Genomic DNA, 25,762 nt, shown 5'->3' with positions numbered 1-25,762 from the left:
TTTTTGAGAGTCACAAAGGCATGTGAATTCTGCAGGTCATCCCGGGTGTGTGCCAATAAAATCTTTACATTATAATGGGTATACAACATTTTACCCATGCTGCTCAGCATACACTAAACCAATAGGTGGTATCTAAAGCACTGTCCCACTACACTGCTTACATTTATCAGTGACACTAGTGGGGATGTTTGCATGAATAGGTATTCTTCACTGAGAGTTAAGGACTACAGTCAAGCCATTTATTTCTGCAGTCTGATTTCTTTTCCTTGGTGTTACCACTGACACGGAAAACATGAACATTCTTATATTTAACTCCTTCAAAATAAAAGTGATCTGTCTCAGAACGGTTTTGAAGGGAAATACACAGTGGAGAGTTATTTTTTTACAAGTTCACTAGATGTCACAGGCGACTGGAAAGGGGTGCACGGGGGTGCACGTGCCCCCCTCATGGCTGACACTAACACTGTCGGCAGGGCTGGTGCCCCCCCTGACACAGCCAACACCGGCGGCGGCTTCTACAGGTGCCCCCCACAGATTCAGGAGGCACCAGTCGCTCATGCTAGTTGTTCATTTCATTTGCTGATGAGAAGATGGTGAATCTCATCAATTGGTTTGAGAAGCAAGTTTTAATACATCAGCTGATACAAACAATTCTTAACATGAGTAGAGAGAGGTAAGTAGTTATGTTGGTCTGAAGTCAAGCAGAAGACAGGGCAGGAGGGCATCTTAGGCTCTAAGGTGCTCCCCCACCCCCTGCCCTGCCTTCTGCAATTCTTAACATGTCTTATCCCCAACTGCAGTTTCAGGCCCTATATTTCTAAAGATTAGACTGTAAGTAAAATGGAGTAAATGAACACAAGCAGAAAAGAATGGGACATAGAGGAATTTATATACCACATACCTGACCAGTTAGTATCTCTTTCAAAGCTGAATGAAGTCTGGTTGCTAATCACACTTGAAGTTGACCTACTGATGTTTGAACAAGTACTTTCCATTTCAGAGACCAATGGAATAGTGCTGTCTTGAACCCTGTCCAACTCTTCTAATCCAGTATCTTCATTAATTTCTGTGTTCTGTCCTAGGAGTTTTGGACCTTCAGGTTCTTTTTTTTCTTCTGTTGACCTAGTAGCTTCTGCCAGAGGCACCTCTTGGTTTCTCATTGATGGAGCATGTGGGTGAATAACTGCATGAGCTAGATCTTCCTCACTAGAAGCCAAGCTGGGTGGAGGTAATTTTGGAACTTTATATTCTCTGTATATGGGTAATTTTGTTTGAAAAACCTGTTTCTGTCCTCTTCTAAAAGAGCCTGAAATGGAATGGAAAAATTACTTAAATACATACAATTTCAGTAATGTCTACCAAGCTGCAATAGAATGAAATTAGATGGATCGTTAACTGTTTCTAATGTACTCAGCATTGCCAGCTTTCATGACATTTGCTGATTTTCTTAAGGACACTGCTATGGTAATAACGTTACTATCTGACTTTCTCTATTTTTTAAACAAAAATCCCTTCTGTAGACAAACCTCAAAAATGTGAATACTGAACTTTTGAAAAAGAGATGGCAAATTAAAAAAAAAAAGTATTGTTTTTAAATACCAGGAGATTTTAAGGACAATCTCATGATTTTGGGGAACTAGAGTCATTATTTTGAATGCTTGTGGTTAGCAGTACTTTTTAGATTCTGAATGTCAAATACAGAAAAATGTTTTCTAACTTTGCAGTTCCAATTTGCAGCATGTAAACAAGATGCATGTACAAAGTTCTGTATGTGTATGATACATTAAACAGATAAGTAGATGCCTAGGTACTTTGGATTTTCAGTGACTGCTGGTTTTGTCTTTTTTAGTTTGCACATGAATTGTGTCATAGGCCTGATAAAAATTCCAGTTAATTTAATGGGAGTCTTTATTTTGACTTCAGTACACACTAGATGATGCCCTATGAAGGATGAAAGATTGAAAGGACTAGAAAATAATGTCTCCTATTGAGGGGACAAGTATAGCTTAAGCAATGGAAGCATAAGTTTCCTATACTACATTATGCCTGAGTTGGAGAAACCAGCTGTAATATAAATCTTTAATAAACTAAGCCAAGGGACAGAAATTACATATAAAACAGTATAACAAATCAGAAACTGGTTCAAAGCTGTAACACAACAGAAATTTAGTGCACATGAACCACTTCCAAAATGGCCAAAACTGATTTAAAATAAACCTGGATGGATATAGTATCAGAATTAACTGATTTAGGTTAAATCAGTTTATTGAACTTATGTCCAGATCCCCTCCAGATTCAGGTTAACTCACAGTCCCCCAGCATCCCATGATGCCTCACACCACCCTCAACCTCTCCCTCTACCCCATCTTGCAAGGTGGGTGTGTTAGCCTTGGTCCAAGCTGTCTGCTCAAGCAGGGAGGTGTGTTCTAGTACTCTGCACCCCTCACCCCGCCCCCAACTTCTGGCCTGGGCCACTTCAGACAGGTGGTTGCATTTCCAGAATCAAAAGTGAACATCCGTTCTCTTATCAGTTCAATCTATGCAGCTTAAACTAACCTGTGAATATTGAATCAATTCAGCCTTGGGCTTTTTGACAGTCTATACTTAGCCTAAGGGTAAAGACAAGCTTAACAACTGTATCAGTATCAAATGATACCAAGACAAGCTGCTACCATGTAAATAGTACATCTGCATGCTCCCCTGCCTGTACAAGCATAACAAAACTGTTGCAACCCTCTTATATTCAGATTTAATGCTAGGGTGGTTTAGCTGACTTGTATCACTGCGAGAACACTCAGACATAACATATTATAACAGTTTATATGGTCTCCTAATACCATAAACAGACATCATCTCTGGAGTGAGATCACCTGTGTTGCAATGTGTCCCAGCACAGCTGATCCACTTCATTATAGTTTCATAGTAGCTAGGGTCAGGAAGGACCTGAACAGATCATCTAGCCTGACCCCCTGCCACAGGCAGGAATGAATGCTGGGTTCACAAGTCCCCAGACAGGTGATCATCCAACCTCCTCTTGAATTTGCCCAAGGTAGGGGCGAAGACTACCTCCCTGGGAAGTTGGTTCCAGATTTTGGCCACCCTAACTGTAAAATATTGCCTTCTGATCTCTAACCTAAACCTATTCTCCATCAGCTTATGACCATTGTTCCTTGTCACCCCAGGTGGTGCTGGGGAGAAAAGGGCTCTGCCTATTTGCTGCTGATCTCCCCTGATGAGCTTGTAGGCAGCTACCAGGTCCCCCCTCAGCCTCCTCTTGCTGAGGCTGAACAGGTTCAGGTCCTTCGGTCTCTTCTCGTAGGGCCTGTCCTGCTGCCCTCTCACCAAGCAGGTAGCCGTCCTCTGAACCCTCTCCAGGCTGGCCACATCCATTTTGAAGTGCAGCACCCAGAACTGGATGCAGTACACCAACTGCAGCCTGACCAAAGTCACATAGAGGGGGAGTATCACCTCTTTGGACTGGCTTTAGATGCATCTTTGGATGCATGACAAGGTATGGCTGGCCTTGCTGGCTGCGATCTGGCATTGGCAGCTCATGTTCATCTTGGAGTCGATAATGACTCCAAGATCCCTTTCCACCTCTGTGCTTCCAAGAGGGGAACTCCCCAGCCTGTATGTATGCTGTGGATTCCATCTCCCAAGGTGCAGCGCCTTGCATTTGTCTACGTTGAACCCCATCCTATTCTCATCTGCCCACTTTTGTAGTCTGTCTAAATCTAGTTGCAGCCTCTCTCTCCCTTCAAGTGTGTCCACCTCGCCCCACATCTTAGTGTCATCAGCAAACTTGGACAGTGTGCTTTCCACCCCCTTGCCCAAGTTGCTGATGAAGATGTTAAACAGTGCGAGCCCAAGGACCAAGCCCTGGGGTACCCCACTGCTCTACAGACATTAGCATCTACAGACATTGCCAGGGCCCTTGTCCTGCAGAAACACACCCCAAGTGGGGGCCAAGAGGTGGGGGGAAGCATAGGTGGCAGCCTGATACATGTGCCCTTGCAGGAAAATTTCTGAAGTGCACAAACTGTGACTACCTTTAGTCACAGCAACATTTTTGAGCACTTGGGAGTATGACATTGGGCTAGGACATCTGTTTGAAACCTATAAGGTCACAGCCCTGCATCTGGGGCCTTTGCCTGGCCAACAGTGCAGGCCCACCACCGCATGGCTGACCACCCAGACAGGATAAGGCTGGCCTGAAGCCTCCAGCCGGTCCTAATCCTCCACTCACTCCCTGTTTCCAGAGTGGCCAGTCAGGATAAGCTGGCCCTCCACTTCCCCCACTTGGACAGGGAGAAGTGTCTGGGCACCAAGGTTCAGCCTGATCCAAGACTCCTTTGCTGTTCCTTCCAGCTTGCTCTCTTCTTCCTATCTCTATTCAATCTCCTGGCTCCCTGACTCTGCTCCCTGCTTGACCTGCTGACTTTCTGATTCAACGCACTGCTAGACCCCACTCTCAGAATGACCTCCTGGCTTCCTGACCCAGCTTGTCCCTGGATTCTGTTTGCCCCACCTGACCCTGGTCAGCACCTTGATCCCAGCATGACACATTCTAAGGCAGCTTCCCCTCCTCTTTTAAAGCAGTTCAAACTTACATTTGTTCACAGCCTAAATATAATATATATTAAGATAATTGGAGCCAGATAAATTACAATCCTTGGAGAAAGTAAATTATTAATATATATTAATCAATAAATATATTTTAATGGCATAAATAGTTTTCTGTATTGATATATTCAACAAGTATGTGTTTTACAAGCCAGATTCAGCAAGGAATTATACATGTGCTTAAGGACCTTCTTGAACCAGGGCCTAAAGTATTAAAATATATAGAGCATAACAGTTAGGCCCTAATCCAGAAAATGTCCCTATTGATAATAGTTTATAAGTACATGCTTAACTTTGATCAGTTGCTTAAAATTAAGAATAAGTGCTGTGCAGCATAGGCAAACAGGGAGGTACTTGAATATACACTTCAGTGCTTTGCTGAATTGTGACCCAAGTTAGGTAACTGCTTGAATACATTTATTTAACTATTATATTTAATTAAAATGTTGCCTTTTGCCTAATAAAATGCTATTTGCAGAAACAAAACTGTAACCCACATATGGGATCATTAGTAGTATTTCATGATTGTTGCTGTACTCAATAGCTTGAGGTAAAAATAGAAGTAGTTAATGTTCTGATACATTGCTCCTTGATTCTACCAATTAATTTCAAGGTTTAATCACTAATATTAAAATGGCTTCCAAAACCAATAGCAAATATTTATTTAAATTACTATTTAAACAGGCGAACAGTCCTTAGGCAGGAGGCACATTGCAAAATATACTTTTAAACTGTTATAAAACTAGCTAGGGCAACATGTGGAGTATGTGGAGGAGATAATTTGCAAAACTGATGGTTTCCTCATATAAAAAAATCCCATTTCCACAAGGAGCAAAGTGTTCTCAAGCTTCCATTGAAGGCAATGCCAAACTCATAGATGCTTTTCAGCGCTTTTCACGAGGAAGCTGGGATGATGATGATGACAATGATGATGACGATGATGATGATAAATGCTACCTATCATTTGCATTGTATTTTTAATCAGTGGATCTAAAAGTGATAGCTATTTCATAGATTTTTAGACTGAGGTATACAGCTTCCATGTACCATAACATATTAATTCTAAAGCAAGTCTAAAATAGCAGTCTAGAGGAGCTGTCAAAATGCTCCCAGTGGTAATTAAAAATAACAGGACTAGAACTAAAAAGAAAATCGTGTGTCATAGCCCAAGTGGTGTGTAAACATAAAAATGGAAACAAACAAAGAAGTTGGAAGCCAGTTAATATTTAGCAATATGCCACATATGTTCAGATTGTATTTTTAGAATTAGAACTGCAATTGGCATTAAAATATATCAAGCTAAGCTTTTTCTAGCAAGCACCTGTGAAATGGTCAGCAAAATAAATGTGACAGCCCTATTCTTACACTAAAATGATGCATTATGTAGAGAGTGAAAATAACCATCTATGCTTGATTAATTAGTTTTGTAAGTATTGTCCAAGAACTAAACAATATTTCTAAAGATTTCAATAGTTCAAAGATTGCCCTATGGCCGTCTGGCCAATACATCTTCCAGCACACACAGTTTACAAGCATTTTTCTTCCCAATATGTTGTCTTTGGTTGGTGCGACATTGTGTGAGTGCAGGTCTATTTGGGTCAAAGTGGTTTTCTTCACATCACAGCAGTGGTGCTGAGTACAGCACTTTGACCATACATCTTTCATGTCATTTCAATCAAAGGCACATGATGCTTCCTGGTGACCAATCAGGAATGGTCCAGCATTCTAACAGAGGGTCATATTGGCAAACCAAGCTTTCTTAATGACAGGCATTGTTCAAGACAAACAAAAGCACGGTCCTGAATATTAACATGCGGCCTTGTGTAAAGGTCACCTATATGGCACATTCATCATATTTCAAAAACAGGGGGGAAAGCACTTTACAAATTCTGTCCAAGCCCATTATTGGTCTGAATAAATTTACCAAACTGACAGCTGAAGCAAATAGAGTAAACTATTTTGAATGATGATTTCCTTAATAAAAACATCCTTGCAATGCTTTGAATATGCAATAACAATTCAGAGTGAACATGAGACAAAGGATATGCTCTTTGTTTCGTGCTAGCGGGGGTTATTTTAATTATGTTGTCCAATTAAAAAATTAATCTGATAATCTGTAATAATTAGACTGAACAGTAGTTCTCTCTAAGAGAACGAACTCCCCACAAAAATTCCTGTGGACAAGTATTTGCTGTATATTAAGAAGGATCATTTAGTCACCGTAACTGTTCTGTTTCATGAGGCATAAAAATGGCTTTCATTTGTAAAATTATTAGAAAATTTAAATTAATAGAGCATAAAACATCAGATTAAAAATTTAGACCTGATCCTGCAATAAGGCCTCACTAAGGCCAATGCTACTACTTTCACTCTAATAAGAGTTATTACTTTATTGGTCTAATGCAATGAGGTTCTGAATCTTATTAGAAGACAGGCACCCCTCATCTGAGTCAAAACACCCCTCATAAAATGCTTGTTCTTTGTTTTCACTAATTTTTTATTACAGAAAAATAACAGCGCAATTCTTCTATTAGAAAGAACATGGCCAAGTATTTTTAATAAATGATTCCTGTTTGAAACCTCTGGGTTTTTCCTGTGAACCACCTAACAGTGACAATATCACCTAAAATCACCTAGCACTGATAATATTGTGTGGCACCCATGGCACCCTTGAAAGCATTTCAAGGCACTGTAGGGTGCTGCAGGAACCTGCCTGAGAATCACTAGTCTAATAGGAGTTTCAGATTCTTGCCTTTAGTACACCGCTTGTAAAGATTTTGTTTCTTCCATGCATTCTAATCTCTTAAATCAAATGTAGCACAAAAAGATGTCATCAATAATACTGTTATTTATTTAAGTAATCAAATTAAATGTCTTGATTATTTTGCTCAATAAAACCCTTCTCCCAAAATACTTCTTAATTCATTGACAATTAAAAGACTGTAAGACGTTTTATTATTTGTATCCTTGTAAGGTTATCTAGTAGTCTGGAGCTAGAGAAAAAAGGGATTTTTAATCATTCCTGACCATTTTTGTTCTTCTCTTAAAATAACTAATTTGTTTAAAATAATTTTGTGTCACAGGCAAACAACTAGGGAGAAACTGTGCAAGACCTGTGTTTGGGACAAAAGGTTGATTCTGAGAGCCAGAAATGCATAGACTATAGAGCTAGAAGATACCATTATGATCTAGGGAACTTTTACACATCCTTCAGGGATGAGGGGGCAGTGCTTTAATTAGACCGGCTCCGAGAGCTGTTCTAATTAAAGTGCCACAGCGTCTCATGTATCAGCATACCCACACTTAAAAATGGCAGCGAGGGTGCTTGAACTAAAGCTTGTTTGACAGGGTTTAGTTCAAGTGTCCCTGCTGCCATTTTTAAGTGTGAAGATGTGGATACATGAGATGCAGGAGGCTGCTGGAGCACAGTAAATGCCATGCTTCAGCAGGCTCCAACACACTGGAATTACAGCACATCAGAGCACCCTCTGCAATTGTGTACAGGCACCCTAGTCTGGCCTCCTACATAGCACAGGCCACAAAGTGTCATACAGTGGCTCCTCAAAGCTTCTGGTTAAGCTATCACATTTCTTTTCAAAAGACATCTCATCTGCATCTAAATACTTCATGTAGTGGAGTTAAATGGTTTTAAAAGTGAGGTCAAATACCCTCACTGTTAAAAAAAACGACAGTCTGACCTTGTCTAGCTTCATCTTCCAGCCATAGAATCTCATTGGGTCCACTCACAACCTACCCTGTTCCTCTTCCTTGCATGGAGACATATTTCATCCCAGCATATGTCCTTTGGTATGGGAGAATGGAGTTCAAGTTCTGCTCAGTCCTTGTACCTTCCCACCATGGAGGTAAGGACCTAAGGGTACATCTACATGGTACAATGCAATGCTATGTAAAGACAGAATGCTAGGCCTGTGCAAAGTCGCTAGTATTTGCTTCAGATTTGAATTCGGCCAATTCAGGGAACAGTGATTTGAATCACTGTCCCAAATTGATTCAGCCGAATCTGATTTGGAGATTCAGCTGCAGCCAAATCGGCCAAATCTCTGAATCGGCCCCATCCCCCACCCACTCTCAATGGCTGCTCTGCCCGCTCTCCCAGCTTCTGGCTCTTTAAAAAAAAAACCCACACTCACCAGCTGCTGCCAGGTGGGGGGGGCAATCCCTGCCCCACACCTCATAGAGGGCTCTGCCATGAGCCCCCCACCCCCTGCCTGCTCTCCCAGCCCCCCCCACCTCCATGGCTACCCTGCCTGCCCCAGCTCTCGGCCCTTAAAAAAAAAAAGCCTGCACTCACAGGCTGCTGCCAGGCAGGGGTGATCCCTACTGCCCCCCACTATGTGGTGGGTTCTGCCATGAGCCCCCAGAAGCCCCAAGGCTGCTGCAATATCCAGTGAGTCAGGGCTTTTTGTTTTTTTTAAAGGGCCAGGAGCTGGGGTGGGCAGGGCAGCCATGGTGGGGCTGGGAGAGCGGGCAGGGGGGCTCATGACAGAGCCCCCCATGCAGTGCAGGGCAATGGGGGCAGTGGGGATTGCCCCCCTGCCTGGCAGAAGCCGGTGAATTGGGGGCTTTTTTAAAAAAAACAGGAGCTGGGGCAGGTGGGTCAGCCATGCAGGGGGAGGGCTGGGAAAGCAAGCGGAGGTCAGGGCACTCAGGGGGACTGGGGGATCAGGCACAGAATGGGGCCTGGCAGGAGTCCCCCCATGGTCCCTCTCCCCTCCTCCAGCTCCCTGTCCCCCGCCCACTACTTACCGGCATGGAGTCTGGGTCCAGCTCCCTGCTGTAGTGAGCAGGGACTGCCCAAATCATCAAAGCTCTCTGAATCTTTCCCAAATCAATTCAGAGAGCTTTGCATCAATTCGGACCTTTTAATTGGTCTCCTAATTCGATTCAGATTTGGAGGTTCAGCCACCGAATTGGGCTGAATCTCCTTCGAATCAAATCAGCACCCAAAGCTTCACACAGCCCTATAGTATACCCATGCTAGTGCTCCAGGCCTGGAAACACTAGAGTCATATTGGCACAGTGCTCCCCTGGGCTATTTAGCATGGAACAGTAATATTGGTTCCAGAACCCAAGGTAACATCTCTGCGTGGGGCTGCCCCATGCTGTATGGACATACAAGATCATTCAGATGCAGTGGTGTAAGTAGAGCAGGAAAGGGGGGGAAACAGCTTTTGCCACAACTGCGCAATTGCAATTGTGGCAGCAATGGCAACTGGAAGTCACCACTGTCTCGGTCTGCAGCAGTCACCCTGGGTGCCTGGCCACGTTCTTAATACTACTGTTCAGAGCTAACACACATCCCTCTTTCTCCAATCACTGAACTGTGCCTCATAGTCATACCTTGCTTAGGCTACTGTCTTAACGGTGCTGCCACCTGAGAGGAGTTGTGAGTGCAGGGGCATATGTGGCGAAGTAGTTCAGAACTAAGAGCAAAATAGCCATTAATATTTTGGATAAAGTTATAAGTAATGAGAACTTTGAAAATAAGACCTTGAGAGACAATATATGGTTATATATATTAGTAAAATCTGTGTTATCTGGCATCCATGGGGAATGGAGAGTGCCAGTTAATCAAATATGCCGGTTATCTGAGAGGCATCTTTGCCTGTTTGGGCCGCCGCCCCTCCTACTGCATCTGGTGCGCCAAGGCTTTCACTCCCTGGTGTCAGTGTGCTGGGGGACAGGGAGGGAGGCCCTGCCCAAGCTGCTTTTCCCTGGGCTGTGGTCCAAAGTTGGCGAAGTGGGACTCGGCGAAACCTAAAGTGCCACAGTGGGACTTCCAGTTTCACTTTTGCCACGTCAACTGGCATGCCAGTTAATAGAGCATGCTGGTTAATAAAGTGCCAGATAACACAGCTTTTACTATAATATTTCTTTTTTCTTAAGGTTATTATTGCTTTAGAATATCTACATAGTACTGTACTTGAATTCTTCAAACTACTACTGAATACAGAACAAGGTTTTTCCCCTTAGTCAGCATAGATGGGGGAAACCCCATATCTTACATTTGCATACAAGGAAACCACATTAAATACTTTCTCCATCTTTGAACTGCCACTACACTGAATACATTTCAGCTTCCTCTTCACTCCCTGTCTTTCACATTTCTAATGATTCCTATTTCTTCAGAAGCCTTAAAAGTCTGGCAAACATCACCAAATGGGGTCCCAAACAGTTCGTCCAGAATCTCCCTGTCACCCCCTCTCTCATCCTGTCACATATGATTAGTGTGACCCCAGACCAGGTTGCCCTATGCCTCAGGATTTCAGGACTTATGACAAGAACACCTGGTTCCAATCATGAGTGGGGAGCTAATTAGCACATGGATCCTTTGTGGGGGAGGGGATCCAGAGTGCGCGCACACATACTGAACACTGCTGAGCTTTGGGGTCACCATGGCTGTTGGCTCTGCTGAGGCCCAGCCCAATGAACTATGTGGTAAATCACCTAGTATCATACATAGTTCGTAATAAATATAAGTGGGTGTGTACATGTGCCTATTAATGCTCAGCAATAAACTCTGAAATGTAATGCTCTGGAGTTAATTGCTCACAGTTGCACATCTACATGTGTGCCTGGAGCCACAGCAAGTTGAGTCACAGCAAAGCAGCCCCTGCTGGCACAGGCCCGGGGGGTCACCCTACCAGACTAGGGCTGCTCCCCCTAGCTCATCATGCTGTGGAAGGGCTGGCTGGGGCACAAAGGTGTTTCATTGCAGAGCTGTTGGCAGGCATACCCTGCAATGAAGCACCCTCATGCCCCAGCCAGGCAGGGCAGAGTCTACACATATGCTGCTGCAGAGTTTTTACTAGTACTGCAAAGCTAACTAGTCTACTGCACAGTAAAGATCTTGTGTAGACATGCCCAGAGAGTACAGAATTACTGCTAAAAGTATGTTTATGGAGTACCTGTGCTAAAACTTGCACCAGTTTCAAAAAAGATAAAATACATTAATTCTAGATGAACTCAGTCTATGGGTACTATATGCAAATTGCCACCTGCAACAGCATGTGGCCCCAAGGCTGTGCACCTGCCAAACCCAGATGGGGACTGCATGTCCATTAGAGGTATCTGCCCCTCTAGGCCAGCTGCCAGTGGGCTGTAGCTGCAGATTTTGCCTTTGTGTGGCACTGCTGCTATGTGTGCCACTGCCTGGCCATCTGGGCAGCTATCGCCTGGAAGATGTACTCAGTGTGGTGGCCTGCTTTGAACTGTCAACGCATGTCCTCCTGGCCCCAAGTGGCCAGGAGGTCAGCCACCTCCAGCCGGTCCTGCCTGGCACTGCCACTGCCACTGCTCCATCGCATGAGTGTGGCCCAGATCAGCAGGGCACCGTGTGGGTCCGTGCATTGTCAGGCAGCTGGAACCACTGCGGCTGTCACCTGAGGCCTGGCACCACTCAGCCTGAGCAGCCCAGCTGCCTGACAGCACGCGGAGCCTCACTGCACCCTGCCAACCCGGGCTGCACCCACACAATTGGGCAGTGGCAGCACCGGTGCCAGGCAGCTGGAGCTGGTCCCTGCCGCCCTATGCTGTGCAGGAGAGGGCTCTGCCAGGAGGCCCCAGTGACCCCAATCACTGCTGCTACTGCCGCTGAGTGCAGGGACTCTGGGGCAGGTGGGGCAGCAATCAGGGGGCTGCAGGAGCCAGCGGGGGATGGGGATGGGACAGTGATCAGGGGGCTCGGGGAGCAGGCAGGAGATGGGCCCCCATGGTCCCCTCCCCACTCCTCTAGCTCCACCACCATCCCCTACTTACGCTGCAGGCTGGCAGCTTGCTTCAGCACCATGGCAAGAGCCAGCCATAGAGATACTCTGGCTAGCTACCAGTGAATCTGTGGTGGACCTGAGCCTCCGGATGCCTCAGGGCATGGTTCTGAACTATGCCCTGCCCCGCTTTTTTTGCCTGTGGTATTTTTTGACCCCTGGATATCCAGGAATCTAATTTTGCCCCCGTGCTGCAAATTCGCAGCACAGGGAATTTTTTTTTGTTCCCACACACGCCTCTTGCAGCATCTCAAAGGGCTTTGAGATGCCACAAGAGGCACGTGCACACTCTTCTGGATGCGCCCACTATGTTTAGTTCAAGGTCAGTGGGCATATCTATACATATCACTAATGGGCAGCAATAAATTGTGGAGCTTATTGCTCCTAGGAAGCTTCTGGGTGTGCAGTTTACACACGCATCTGGAGTGCAGCACATTGAGATGAGTCACAGCAGCCACAGCTGGGAGGGGATCTGGGGGGGCCAGCCTGCCAGCCCAGGGCTGCTCTGACCCAGCTTAATGTGCAGCAGAGGGGTTTGTTGGGGCACGAAGGTACTTTAGCATGGGGCAGGCTGGCAAGCAGCCCTCAGACTGAAGCTCCCTCATGCCCCAGCCAGTAGCTCAGCATCTATATGTGCACTGCTGCACATGAAAAAATTCCACAGCAGGGTAGGGCTTGTATTTGAAAGTCTTACCTTGCTACAGTGTTTATCAGTTTCATGCACCCTAATAGGGGCACACATGTAAATGTTGAGACATTTACTCTGCCATCAATTGTACACTAAACGTAGATGTGCCCAGTTTTTTCAAATTTGCTCCTTACTTCCATATGCTCATGGAGAACAGGGTCTGACAGTAAGGAGGAGGGGAAGGAGCTGCAAGGGGAAGAAGTTAAGAAGAAGCAGAGAGCAAAAGGGCTACCTGACCCCCCAGATTTATTTTCCTTGCTATAGCAGTGAGAAGCAGACTAATTCAAGACAAACTGAAATTTATATATTTCCTATATATAGAATCTAATTATTGGAGGATTGTCTTATAATAAGGGGCATCTTATATTTGAGTAAGTATAGTATATTCTATATAAGGCACTAAGACTCAAGACATTTTAAAGTATTCATAATGAAATACAAAATATTCAGAATCTGAAGTTCTTTGCATTGCATGAGTAAATTTGAGTAAAATTTGAGTAAAATTTGAGTAAAATTGGTTGGAACTCAAATACAAACCTATTTTATCCCAATACTTAACAGTTTCCTTGAATTTTTGGCTAGATAACAGGTTTCTCTCTCAGTGAAGACAACCCCTTTCCTAACAAAAATTGACTGCACATCAAGTGAATGCTGAATTTGAAAGCTGACATTTTGGCAGGCAGGAAAAGCAAAAATTGGAGAGTACAAAGTGAGCAGAAACAAAAAGGTTAATTTCCTGTGGAATTTGGCAGAAAAACTTGTACTAGCTCTGTGGTAGTAGTCCAAAAAGTGACAATAAGGAAGTGCCTATGTGAGGTTTTCTGTCTTATAAGGCTTAATTATAAAGCATGTTGAGCACTCTGGGCTTGGTTCAGTAAGTGTTTGAGCAAATGTACGACTATTGACTTGTTCTCATTGGGCACATCTACACGAGATGTTTACCGTGTAGTAGACTAATTAGCTGTATAGTAAAATGCTGCACATCTACATGTGTGCCCCTATTAGGCTGGAGTAAATTAATTTATTCTGCAGCAGGATACTGCTTGTATTTACACATATGAGATACCACAATGAGAACGTAGTTAAGTATTTACAAGTACTATAAAAAACTCCACAGCAGCGCATGTGTAGACACTGCCCCAGCTAACTGGGGCATGAGGATGCTTCCATGTGGGGGGCTACCTACCAGCTAGCCCTACACTGAAGCATCCTTGTGCCCCAGCCAGCCCCTCCACAGCACATTGAGCTGGGGGGAGCAACCCTGGACTAGCAGGCTGAGCCCCCATACTCCTTGCCAGCCAGGGTTGCTCTGACCTGGCTCAATGTGCTGTGGTCCCAGGTGCATGTGAAGATATGGTACCCGGGACCAATAAACTCTGGAGTTTATTTATGTGCACTAATTGCACATGTAGACATACCCATTGTGTCCTTAATGCGTAACTTATCAAACATGTTTTGGTTAAAGGCCAAAATACATTTCTTCTAACTGACAGTCATTCAGTGTCAATCTAGGATCTCAGCATTAAGTAGTATTATTTCTGGACCACTGTTTACTACCAAACAAAGATACCACAATGAGAACTTATTTAAGAATTCTAATAATGATGCCTAATATTCATAGATATTCTTGAAATGACAATGATGATCTATACACAAACAAAAAATTGCAGATAGAAGCAGTAGCCAAGTTAAATAGATCTCCCAGTCTGGTTTCCAAACAGGCTCTATTCCCACTCATGTAATATTTAGCCATACCACAACTGAATCTGACTGCTGATTGCAATGAGCCATTCTAAATACATATTTAGAGAACATGCGGAAAAGGTGATCTGTATATTCCAGCTGGCCACAGCATTGGTCTGCTATAATTGGAAGCTCACCTCAGTTTATTTATAAATCTTTACAGAAATAGTGTTAATCAATTTATTTTTAAGCATTTTGTATACCATGCTTCTAGGACAAAAAATAAAGTAAAAACTTGGAAACCCCAGCATTCAGTACTAGTTTGAAGAATCAAAGTACAGTACTATGTAGAAACTTGGAAACCCCAAGACAAACTACCTAAGAGCATGACATAAACAAGCATCACCAAAAAAACACAGAGTAAACCAGCTTCTATAAAGCAAATCCAGTGATGAAGGAATGCCAAAGGTTGAAAGCTCAGTTCTTATACACACATCTAAAAGCATGGATACTTAGCTGAGCTTCCAAACCCAGAGATGCTTACCAAGGTCCTCTTGGCTCCCATGTGTCCATCAGTTCCTACTGTTTACTCAACACATCTCAAAGCAGACATGTGATGACTGTCTTCAGACTTACCTGACTGTTTGCCTTTTGGGAGGAAACATATGATCTGGTCAACCACTGCTTTACTGTCCTTGGAAGATTGCAAATCACTCCAACACTCTAATGTTTTGGGTGAAGGTCGGCTGACAAAGTCAATGCTCTTTCTGGGCGTGTCCACACATGGAAGCACGTGCACGTGCAGCAGGTCAAATAAAAGTGGTGCAAATTTGAACCAGGGCTTTTTTCCTCAGTGCACATGCTCAGACATGCACTTTGTTGTGGAGCAAATTGTGCCACTTGGGGCAAAATAACCCTGTCTGGCTCTTCCCAGATCTGCAGCCAGGGGGAGCTAGAGCCCGGGGCCAGCACCTGTGCTGTCCCCAGCAGTATAAAAAGCTGCCCTGTCCTGGCCCCTTCCATACAAAAAGCTGCCCTGGCAAGCAGCTCAGGACTACTCTCTCTTAGGAGCTCCTGGGGCCCAGCCAATTGGTACCTAGGGACACTACCCCTCGTGCCAGCTGGACTGCTGCAGCAGCATCCCAAATACATTTTTTAAAATACCCTAAAATCCATGTTCTTCCACAGTTAAAACAAAAAACTACTCTATACACACACACACATCTATAGAAAGAGAGGGAGAGAGAGAGAGCACAATCAGTTGGGTAATGCTTTATTGGTATATTTACAATGTTAAAGCAATTTGGAAGCCTACCAGTGTCTCTATCATCATGAAAAAATAAATTCTAAATATCTATATGTGTTGATGTGTGCTTTTTGTTTTCTTCACACATGATGGGTGTGTGAGGGGGGGGGATGTGGTGTTTGCAGGAAGGGGGTGAGAAGGGGTGTGGGGGAAGGCAGGTGGATGTGTGGGTATGTGTGGAGGGATGTGGGCTGGTCTGTGGGTAGGTGTGGGGCAATTGCTGGGGGGACTGTGGGTGTGGGGGACCTTGTGAGGGGGCTGCTCAGGAGGGGTGGGTCCCCTGGCCCCCATAGGGTGCACCCCCCCACAGCACATGGAATGACCCTCCCCCCTGCCCAGGGTCCCAGCTTGCCCCTGGAAGGTCCCAGCCCCCCTGCCTAGGGTCCCAGGCACCCTGGAGGCCCTTCCCCACCCAGGGTCCCAGCTCCACCCTCCAGGGCTCCAGCCACCCCACCCTTTCACAGCAGCACTGGGGGGATCATGTGCCAAGCCAAGCTGGGTCCTGCCGGCCCTGGGGCTCCTCCTGCCACTCAGCCAGGCAGGTCTTGGGGACCACGTGCCAGGCCCAGCCAGGTCCTGCCACCCTTGGGGCTGCTCTTCCACCCGGCCACAAGCAGCCCCAGCAAGACCCAGCTCGGCTCCGTGTGGTCCCTGTGTGCTGGCCAGGTCCTGCTGCTATAGGAAGGGCCCAGCCAGGCAGCAGGACACAGTGTGGCATGCGGGGACCACGTGCCGCGCCAGGTCCTGTCACCATGGGCTGGGCTCAGCCAGGCTGGGCAGCAGACAGGCCCCAGAGCTGGCTCCTGCCTCTGCCCCACTGTGCCTGCAGGGGGTGGAGGACCTGGCCCAGCCCCATATGGCTCTCTAGTCCAGCTTTGCACTGGAGTGGGTCACATGGCTCCAAGAGACATGGCTCCTGTGCACGGGTCTAATTTTCTGCAAACTTGCATCACGGGGAGGGGTTTGAGGCAGGGCAAGAGACATGTGTGCGCTCATCTGGATGCGCCCCCTGAATCCAGGATGACAGGGGATGAAATTAGGCAAGTGATCTTCCCCTCATACAGCAGGAAGAGACATGCTATGCCAAGAACTTCTGCCATGGCTACTGAGTGAAAGGGCACCTGGAACTGTGGTTGCTCAAGTGACTCCAAGCCTTAAAATTAAAGTATAAGTACTTTGGGGTAGAAGACCAATATTGGCTTATATGGTTGTAAGATGCCTAACACAAAGGGACTGTTTGGAGCATCTTGGTGCTACCACAATACAAATATGGCATAAACAAATGAACAGAGCATTAGGCAATAACAACTAGCCCCCTGAGAAAACAGCAGGCATTTTTTAGTGTAACTTGAAAAAATTGCATAAAATATAGCCTTGCCCTCTGAAGACATTAATTTCTCCTCCCGTTACAAGGAATGGGGACATTTTCTCAACAGTTTTTTCACTGAAAACTTAGATTCACTGATTTTCTTGGGAGGTGGGGGCTGAAAAAATTGATGAAAATTGACGTTGATGGAGCAGTGTTAGTAAGCACCTTTGAAAATCTTGCTGTAACACATCTGCAAACTAAATCCTAGTTGTTTTTTCTCCTTGACCTGGCAGATCTGCGTAGCCTGTTCTCTTTCAACAGCCATAAAGTGCAACTAGAATCTAGAGGATGATTACTGACCTTTCACGCAACTGAATAACTATAGCAGCTCACCTTCAGCCTGAGAAGCAGAGATCATGATTTCCACTGAGGATAAAGTATGAGCACCTGAGTGACTCAATAAAATTAGAGCAAGCAGTGGATTCCAGGCATCCTTAAAAAGTCCAGACACGCCTCTTCACTACATTTCTGATGGACAGCCACCTACCGACACAATTATTTTCATGTAACCTTGGGCAAGGACATGGCTGTACCTCAACCTATTAGTAATAAAAAGTCCAATTGATATAATATTCAATACTAAAATAAAATCCTTACAGTTTTGGATATCAGAACAGGATACTTGTTTACCCCAACAAAAGGTTACATTCCTGTATTGGCTGCAAAACAGCACTTGTACAAAATTTGAGGGAGAAGCCAAATAGACAAATATGCATGAAAATTAAATTTAGGCATAGGGTACTTTCCTTTTTAAACCATAGAAGAACTGATTACATGTTCACAGCTGGAATTTGTGTTGGCAGTGGGACCTTATTCACTGAAGTGTAAGTGCCTGAATTTGTGCAGCACTCACACAGCAAAGATAAAATACCAACACAAAAGAATTACAACATAGCAACACACCAGATGTCAGAGTCAACAAGCCCACCCCCTTTTTATTAGTTTCTTTACAAATATATTTCACAAAACAGTAGCTAAGTATTCTATGAAAATAAAAACATTTTCTTAATGTGTGTATCAATATAGCATCCAGGAAAAAAAATATTTTCTTATCACAAAGCAGAGAAATGTTTGTCTTTGAACCCATACTTGCATTCCACATTAAGGGTATATGAAGGTTTATTCAGCAGGCACCAAGCAATGCAGAGACAGCTTTTGTGCCATACAGAGTTATTGTTATACTGGTTAATGTCTTTACTAGGTGATCGCAGCAATACAGGTTCCAGTCACTTAGTTATGGCTGTATGAATATATTCTCACACTCAAGTCAACAGAGCTTAGAACAGGAATAGAGTCCACGTGTATGCATCAGTTTGCAGGAGTGAGGGCTAAAAGACAGATAAAAAAAATATAATGGCTTGAATGAACTGGAGACAGGCCAAAACAGGACCCTTTCTTCTGTAAATACTCCAGGCAAAGGACAGTGGCATTCTAAACCCACTATGCCTAAAACTGGTGTTACCACTGCTAGCCACTTAGTCATTCAAAGTGATGCCGCCCGCCAGCTCCACCTTCCACTGTATTCACTTTAACCACTAAGAAGTGGCTGGAAGTCTGCTGCCTCACCATGTGACTTATGGCTCTAACTGACTCTATTGTACCATTGACTATCATGGCTCACACAGTAAGCCGCAACAAAGCAACTCCATGAAACAGCTATAGTTGTACATACGCCATTTTTGTTCATCCTACTAATGTAGGGTCGCCCCATCAGGCAACGTGAAAAAGAACCCTTTTCCCAGGGTGTTAATTATTTCTATTCAAGTTTGCGTAGAGTTCCCTTCAGCTACTGTTGGCCTGTCAATTTGTGTGTGACCACTGGACCATCCCTGAAAAGGGTCAGTAGCATCATGCTGTATCTTTATTGTTTTTAGTTGCTATACTGTAGGGTTACCATGTTTCCAGTTTCAAAAAAGAGGACACCTGTGCGGGGCAGTAGGAGGTGGAGAGGGAATTTATGTTGGGGGGGGGGAGGAGGCAGAGATAAGTGACATGCCCTCCCTCTGCCCTCCCCCCAGCCCTGCTGCTGCCCCTCACTCCTAACCCGTAGGCTCCCTGTCCCTACTGATATGCCTTACTCCAGACCTGCAACCCCCTGGCCCTTCCTGTGCTCCGCACTCCCAAACACAGCACCCTGTCCCCCTGACACCCTTCACTCTCAAGCCACAGCCCCCCCCCCAGCCCTGCCAGTGCCCCCGACTCCTGGCCCACAGCCTCCTGCCCCCACAGCCTCCTGCCCCACAGCCCTGCCAGTGCCCCTCACTCCTAACCCATAGCTCCCTACCACCCCCATCCCTGCTGCCCCAAAGAACCCCCCTCACCACCTTCCCCCACCTCTCCTGCCTCCCTACGCTGCTGCAGCCCCAGTGACCTGCCTCCCTCATATACTGATCCACAGATACACACACACGAACACACACACATACTTACTTGCCTGCATGTGCAGAGGCATGCGATGCCCCAAACTCCAAACTCCTTCTCTCCCCAGCCCCAAGCAGCTCCTTGCTAGGGCAAGCCAGGAAGTTCCAGGAAAACAGAGGCACAGCAAAATCCCCGACATTTACAGATATTTTTAAAAACTGCCTGGAAGGAAATGGTAGGACCCAAAAAGAGAACATGTCCAGGAAAACCCAGATGTATAATAATCCTACTCTACTGCATAGTGCAAACTCTCTGGATGGAAGAATATTTTCCAGCTCCAGTATACCTCTAAGAAGGAGAGGGAGATAAAACCAGTGAAACATAGGAAACCATGTGATACCCAGCTTTTCCAAAGTGACAGCAAAATCCTTGCAAAATCCCAGTAGTAGATAGAGGGACCATAATATGTTCAATAAGATCATCTATTCACTTACCAAAGTCAAGCTGCTGCTACCTGTCATACCGATTCAACTGCATCCCCACGTACAGGCTTAGGCCTGTGCAACATATTCAATTATGGGATCTCCCTTGAATCACATATTTGTGTCATAAACAACCTACTGGCTACTTTATTGTGCTCTCAAACAGTTTCAGTAAAATTGAAGGACACAGAAAAAGATCATTTAAAATCATGTAGTCAAGTACCTGTACAGCATTCATCTAACAGTATTTGTGAAAGACAAAATTCATTAAAAATAAAACCCAATAAATGGAACAAAACTAGACCTACTATTGCAAAGTAGGCCTATTTACTTTTTAAAAACCCACAACAAACATTTACCAAAGACCTTTCTTATGTAAGTTCTAACAGAAATACAAAAAAGCTGAGGCTAACACAGATGTTGAGGATATTAGTGTAAGGTGACCATAAGATCAAATGATAAGTAGGACATTATATAGCATTAGGATGAGCACAGGGTTATGAGGTCACAGGAGTGTAGACAGCATTGTAATAGGATTAACCCTATTAGTGTCAATAAAAAGTCCCTATGTGTCAAGCTATTTGTAGCTAATCTGAACTAACTCACTTTCAACTCAACAACCAGACATTCCAGCCTGCAAAACAGAAGTATTCCAGGAGTCCCGGCTAAATAGTTAGGAAGTGTAATGATGATTCCATGGAACTAATTTCTATGTGAAGAGAGGCATTTGGTGTTACCAAAGCCATGACATCATTTCACTGAAACACATGGGTTTACTACAAAGTTTAACAAAACTCATTTGAAAAAAATATCTTTGTGCAATTTTACTCATCATATTTGTAACATACAACAGAAAACCCCTCTAGACTGCTAACCAAAACCTAAACCAGCAAAGAGACTATCCCAGATCTATTCTTCTAGGCCCAGTGCATGGTGAGACAGTACTTTAAATTGCCCTAGTGAGTAACCATGCATGCAGTGTAGACATCAATAAAGCTCATACTTAGCTGATAAATACTAAAATCTGGTCTTTCAACTTTGATATCAGGAGACCTTAATAACAAAGGATGCTTTCTGTTCTTTTTTTGTTTTAAACAGTCACATCTATAAAACACTTACAGAAGAAAACCCAAGTTTATTTTTGTACTGTAGTGGATAGTGTGTAGGACTGGCACTAAAAAGCAAGTTTCCCCTTTAAAACATCTCATTCTTGTACACTACACAGATGCATTCTTAACTGATGTAGATCACAGACTAATCTTTAAAGTTTTTGAAAAATCATGCAGTAACATAAAACCTACTGCATCATAAACACATTGATAAGAGTGGGTTGGTGCTATAATTAAAACTTTGAAAAAGTACGTGCACTCCACTTCCATTTGAATAAAAGCACCTTTGAGCGGAGCCTCAGAGAACTGCTTTTGCTCAAACAGATTTATCAAACATATAATAAATATTCTACAGAGACAACTGACTTCAGGTTTGACCTCAGTGGAGTATTTCTTGTGCCAGTTATAACCTTCAAAAATATGAGATCTTAATGAAGTTGCAAACAAACACAGTAATATCAGTGCTTCATTCTTCTTCATTCTTTTTTTAACCTGAGATGCAATTATTATGTACATGAAAAGAAAGGATAGAAATAAAGACAATGAGCCTAGTGTATATGATGTAATCAAACCAAACAAATCAAAACACCTAAGGCACTCTCAATATACTGTTCTGAGGGGAGTCACTAGATGGCGCATTCACACATAATTTTCCTAGCATGAAAGCACTATTTAGCTTGTGAAGAGACCCCATATTATTGTTTGATTTCTGGTGTACTTTCTTTTGAAAGGAGCTGTTGCAAGCAGCAGGAAATCATGGGTTCAAATGTTAATCTAACCAGTCAACTGTTGAGGCAAACTTGCTCCCTTGGAACCAGCACTGGTATTTTGGCTGGATTCCTGAAAGAGAGGATGACCTGAATGTTGTACAGCCTTGTCAGTTGAAAGAAACTAGAACATGTTACACTAGAAAATACCCAGATTCTGCATCATTTTCTCCTCCAGTAAGAACTCTGTCTGCAAGACCTTGAAATCTGCCCTCCCGTGACAGATAGATGACAATGCGGTATTTCCCAAGCTACACTGCAACGATGGCATCATTCACAGATTCAGCATAGGATAGATACTAGACAAAACAGGGGTCATAGAAAAAGTCTAATATGTGTTTACTGTGTCTCAGCAAATAAGACTGATAAAGCAGAAACAAGGATTGTTCAAGAAGCATTAAGATATTCTGGGAAAATATATTAATATTTTTCTTTCTTTATACGTTTCTATATGTTGGTAAATATACAAGGAATACACACAATGGCATTTAAAACACCTGTATTAGTGTTTACTTGTAAGCACTGTAAAAACCTTACTTAATCTCCCATTTAAACCAATTTACTTCATATAGTCTCTGTAAGATGTGTATTAACTAAGCACGGGAGCAATTCAATTCAGTTCTTCTTAGGGTAAGAAGTGTTTTAACCTAGCAACAGAACACACAACATATTGTATCCAAATGGATCAGTCCATCAGCTCAACAAAGTGACTACAAAGGACTGTGCTATGATTAAGGAGGGGTGGACAAATCAGCAAACTCTGCATTTCAGGCCTCCACCAGAAAAGTCTGAATTGCTCTATTCCCATCATTTATGGCAATTCATAGCGGTATGCATGTTTTTCCCCAGGCCAAAAAGCACCCAATTCTATAGATGAAAGATGCAGAAGCTCTTCTGTCCTGACATATAGGAACTGAGAACTTAGACCTTTGTCCTAAAGAAAGCCATGTGCTCATATTGCTGGTCACATAAAAAAGTACCGGTATAATTATAATTATAAATTATAATAATTTATTTATTTAAATTATTATTTATTTATTTATTATTTATTATAATTTAATTAATTTATAATAATTATAAATTATGTATACACAGGAAAAAGGAAATTCCAGAAATGTAAGTGTTTCAATGCCTGACTTTTTATTCAATAACTATTTTATTTCAACATATGGGTTTTTATTTTTATTAGTATGATTTCTGTTAAAGCAAACACAGCTACTGCCTATCTTAAAAGCTATATCACAATGGTCATGTCACTTCAAACAAACTTCAGAAAAGCAGAAAGCTAAGCATCAAGATTTGAAATATATTTGTGGTGCTACTGATATCTCCTGGAAAACTTTGGGAAAAAATCCAGTTTAGATCTGCTGATCTTTAATGTAAATGTTCCTAGGTTTCCCACTTCATTTGAAAAAATAAGATATTTTTGTATATTAGGGATTCTTCTGTTTATACTGCTCATATCTCAGTTGAAGTCCTGATCTTCACCTACCTACAAAGAAACTCATTCTAATGGCAGAGAGAAAGCATTGTTTTAAGGCTGCACTATTTATTTGGTCATCCTAAACTTAATGGAAAACGCAAAACTGACCATTTAGCCATGTAAACACATCAAAGCTCTGCGTGAACCATGAAATGCAGACTTTCTGCCAGGTTTTTGCTTGCTGTGCCTGCACAGAGAAAAGCTTGAGTGATGTGGATGTAACCAAGTTATTGCTCTCCCTGAGGTATGTTTCAGAATAGAATAGCGAGTCAGGGGTCAGGCAGTGACAATGTTTTTGGCTGGAGCTAAACGGTCTTATCGTTGGTTCTCATGGCCTGAGTTGGAAGACCAGGCCTCTGAGAGCATGAGGAAAAGAACTTGGGAGGAAAGGGACTAAACAGTCACAATGAAGAGAGTAATCTTTTGTTGACAGATGAATTACAGGCAGTCCTCAGACTTATGACACAATTGGTTCCTGAAAACCGCGTCTTAAGTTGAAACGTTGTAACTTGGAACCAATTTTCTCATAAGAAACAACGTTATAAATGGGGAATTGGTTCCTGAACCCAGGCCCGATACCATATGTTAACCAAAAATACCCCAAAATTTTGTACTCGATCAATTATAGATGAGTAATATAGCTACATTAATGTATTTATATTGTAAATAGCAATCATATTGATTTGGAATGACTTCTTTGAGGTGACCTTGCTGGACTTTTTGAAGGGTTCTTGGCTGGAGTCTTCTCAGGAGTCTTGGCTGCAGGTTTTTCTGGAGTCTTGTCTGCTTTCTTAAAGAAAATGTCCAAGGAAGTTTGGACAGATGTTCTCCAAGGAGATGAGCAATGCAGAGAACTTGTCCACTGGTGTGGTTTTGCATCAGATCAAGGGTTCTAAAGTCAAAACTGACATCATAAAGTCGAAACAGAGTGTCAATTTATAAACGTTGCAAATGCAAAACATTGCAACTCAAAACATTGTAAGTTGAGGACTGCCTGTACATGTATTTTCTTGCATACCACACCCCAAATAAGTTGTCCCCCTTGTTTTTTCAGAAGGCAGAGTGAAGGAAAAAAAATGTCAGTCATGGCTACAAAGAGCAGGGACAGAAATTAGTCTACTACTCACCCTCCCTTTCCTACTCAGGCAAAAGCAACAGTTTTAACCCTTTCACAGCTGAATTGTCAACAACTCTTGGCTGAAACAGTAGCTGCTGCTGAAGATTGGACTCTTACGATTTTGGAAAGAGTGAAAAAACAGCCTGCAGGGCTGAGGAACAGGAGGAAAGAGACCAGAAGTAGCTAGCGGACAGGAAAATTGCTGAACAGAGGATAGCTTGATTAATGGACCATGGAGACCATTAGAGAAGAGTGGGCTGTTGTTCACACTTGTGAAGTAAAGAACAATTAGCAGAAATTGGATATTATAATGAGCCATAAAGTCCACTGACCTTCTCAGAGCTGCCTGAGTAGAAATGCCACTGTTGCTGCGAGGCAATTCATTTTTAACTTTGGGTGAAACAGGAATCAAAGCAGTGTGCAACTGCACTACTGCACCCCCTGTATCTCCCCCTGCTGGACTCCACCACTCTCTCCATGCAGCTGCTGGAGGGGAGAGAAGGAAAAGAAGCAGCAACTATCTTATAGTATCGCCATCCTTCTATTCTGGCAGAAAACCAGTTTCACTGCTTAAAACTAACATCTCAATTTTGGAAGGCTAATTATTTTTGGGAAAGCTTATTTGTGGTATGTGAACAAAGATGGAACCAGCTGAGATATAATTATCAGCTATCCATCACCACTGATAATCTAGTTTGCAAGGAAGGCATCCTGCATCAACTATCCAAAATGAGCAATGTTGTTTACAAGCAAGCTCAAGAATTTAAAAGATTGAAACTTCTCCTATTTGCCCTCAACTCATATCTACTTACCTCTAAAAACAGTATTGCATTCTCCAAGAAAGGAGACAGGGATACCCATTCTCCTCATTTCTTGAATATTCCCTTTCCCAGCCTCATTTCTCTATGAATTAGCTCCCCTCTTTCAGGTTTCTATAACCACATCTGACATACTTTAGGATAAGAGTTCAAGTTCCCCTAGCCAAGT

The 25,762-nt window shown here is 43.4% G+C and overlaps 1 protein-coding gene across 2 annotated transcripts in view; it reads right to left on the bottom strand.

Moving 5' to 3' along the window:
- The window catches only part of LOC106737859 (uncharacterized), a 283,248-nt gene that overhangs the window by 175,211 nt on the left and 82,275 nt on the right, over window positions 1–25,762 (bottom strand). For both annotated transcript variants that reach the window (XM_019489653.2, XM_019489655.2), the window contains exon 4: window positions 902–1,306. In XM_019489653.2, coding sequence (XP_019345198.2) covers window positions 902–1,306 — 405 coding nt within the window. The remainder of the gene's footprint in view (window positions 1–901; window positions 1,307–25,762) is intronic.

Source organism: Alligator mississippiensis, chromosome 4, assembly GCF_030867095.1.
Source record: "Alligator mississippiensis isolate rAllMis1 chromosome 4, rAllMis1, whole genome shotgun sequence".
In the NCBI taxonomy this organism is placed as follows: Eukaryota; Metazoa; Chordata; order Crocodylia; family Alligatoridae; genus Alligator; species Alligator mississippiensis.
This window is presented reverse-complemented; position numbering and strand designations above follow the sequence as displayed.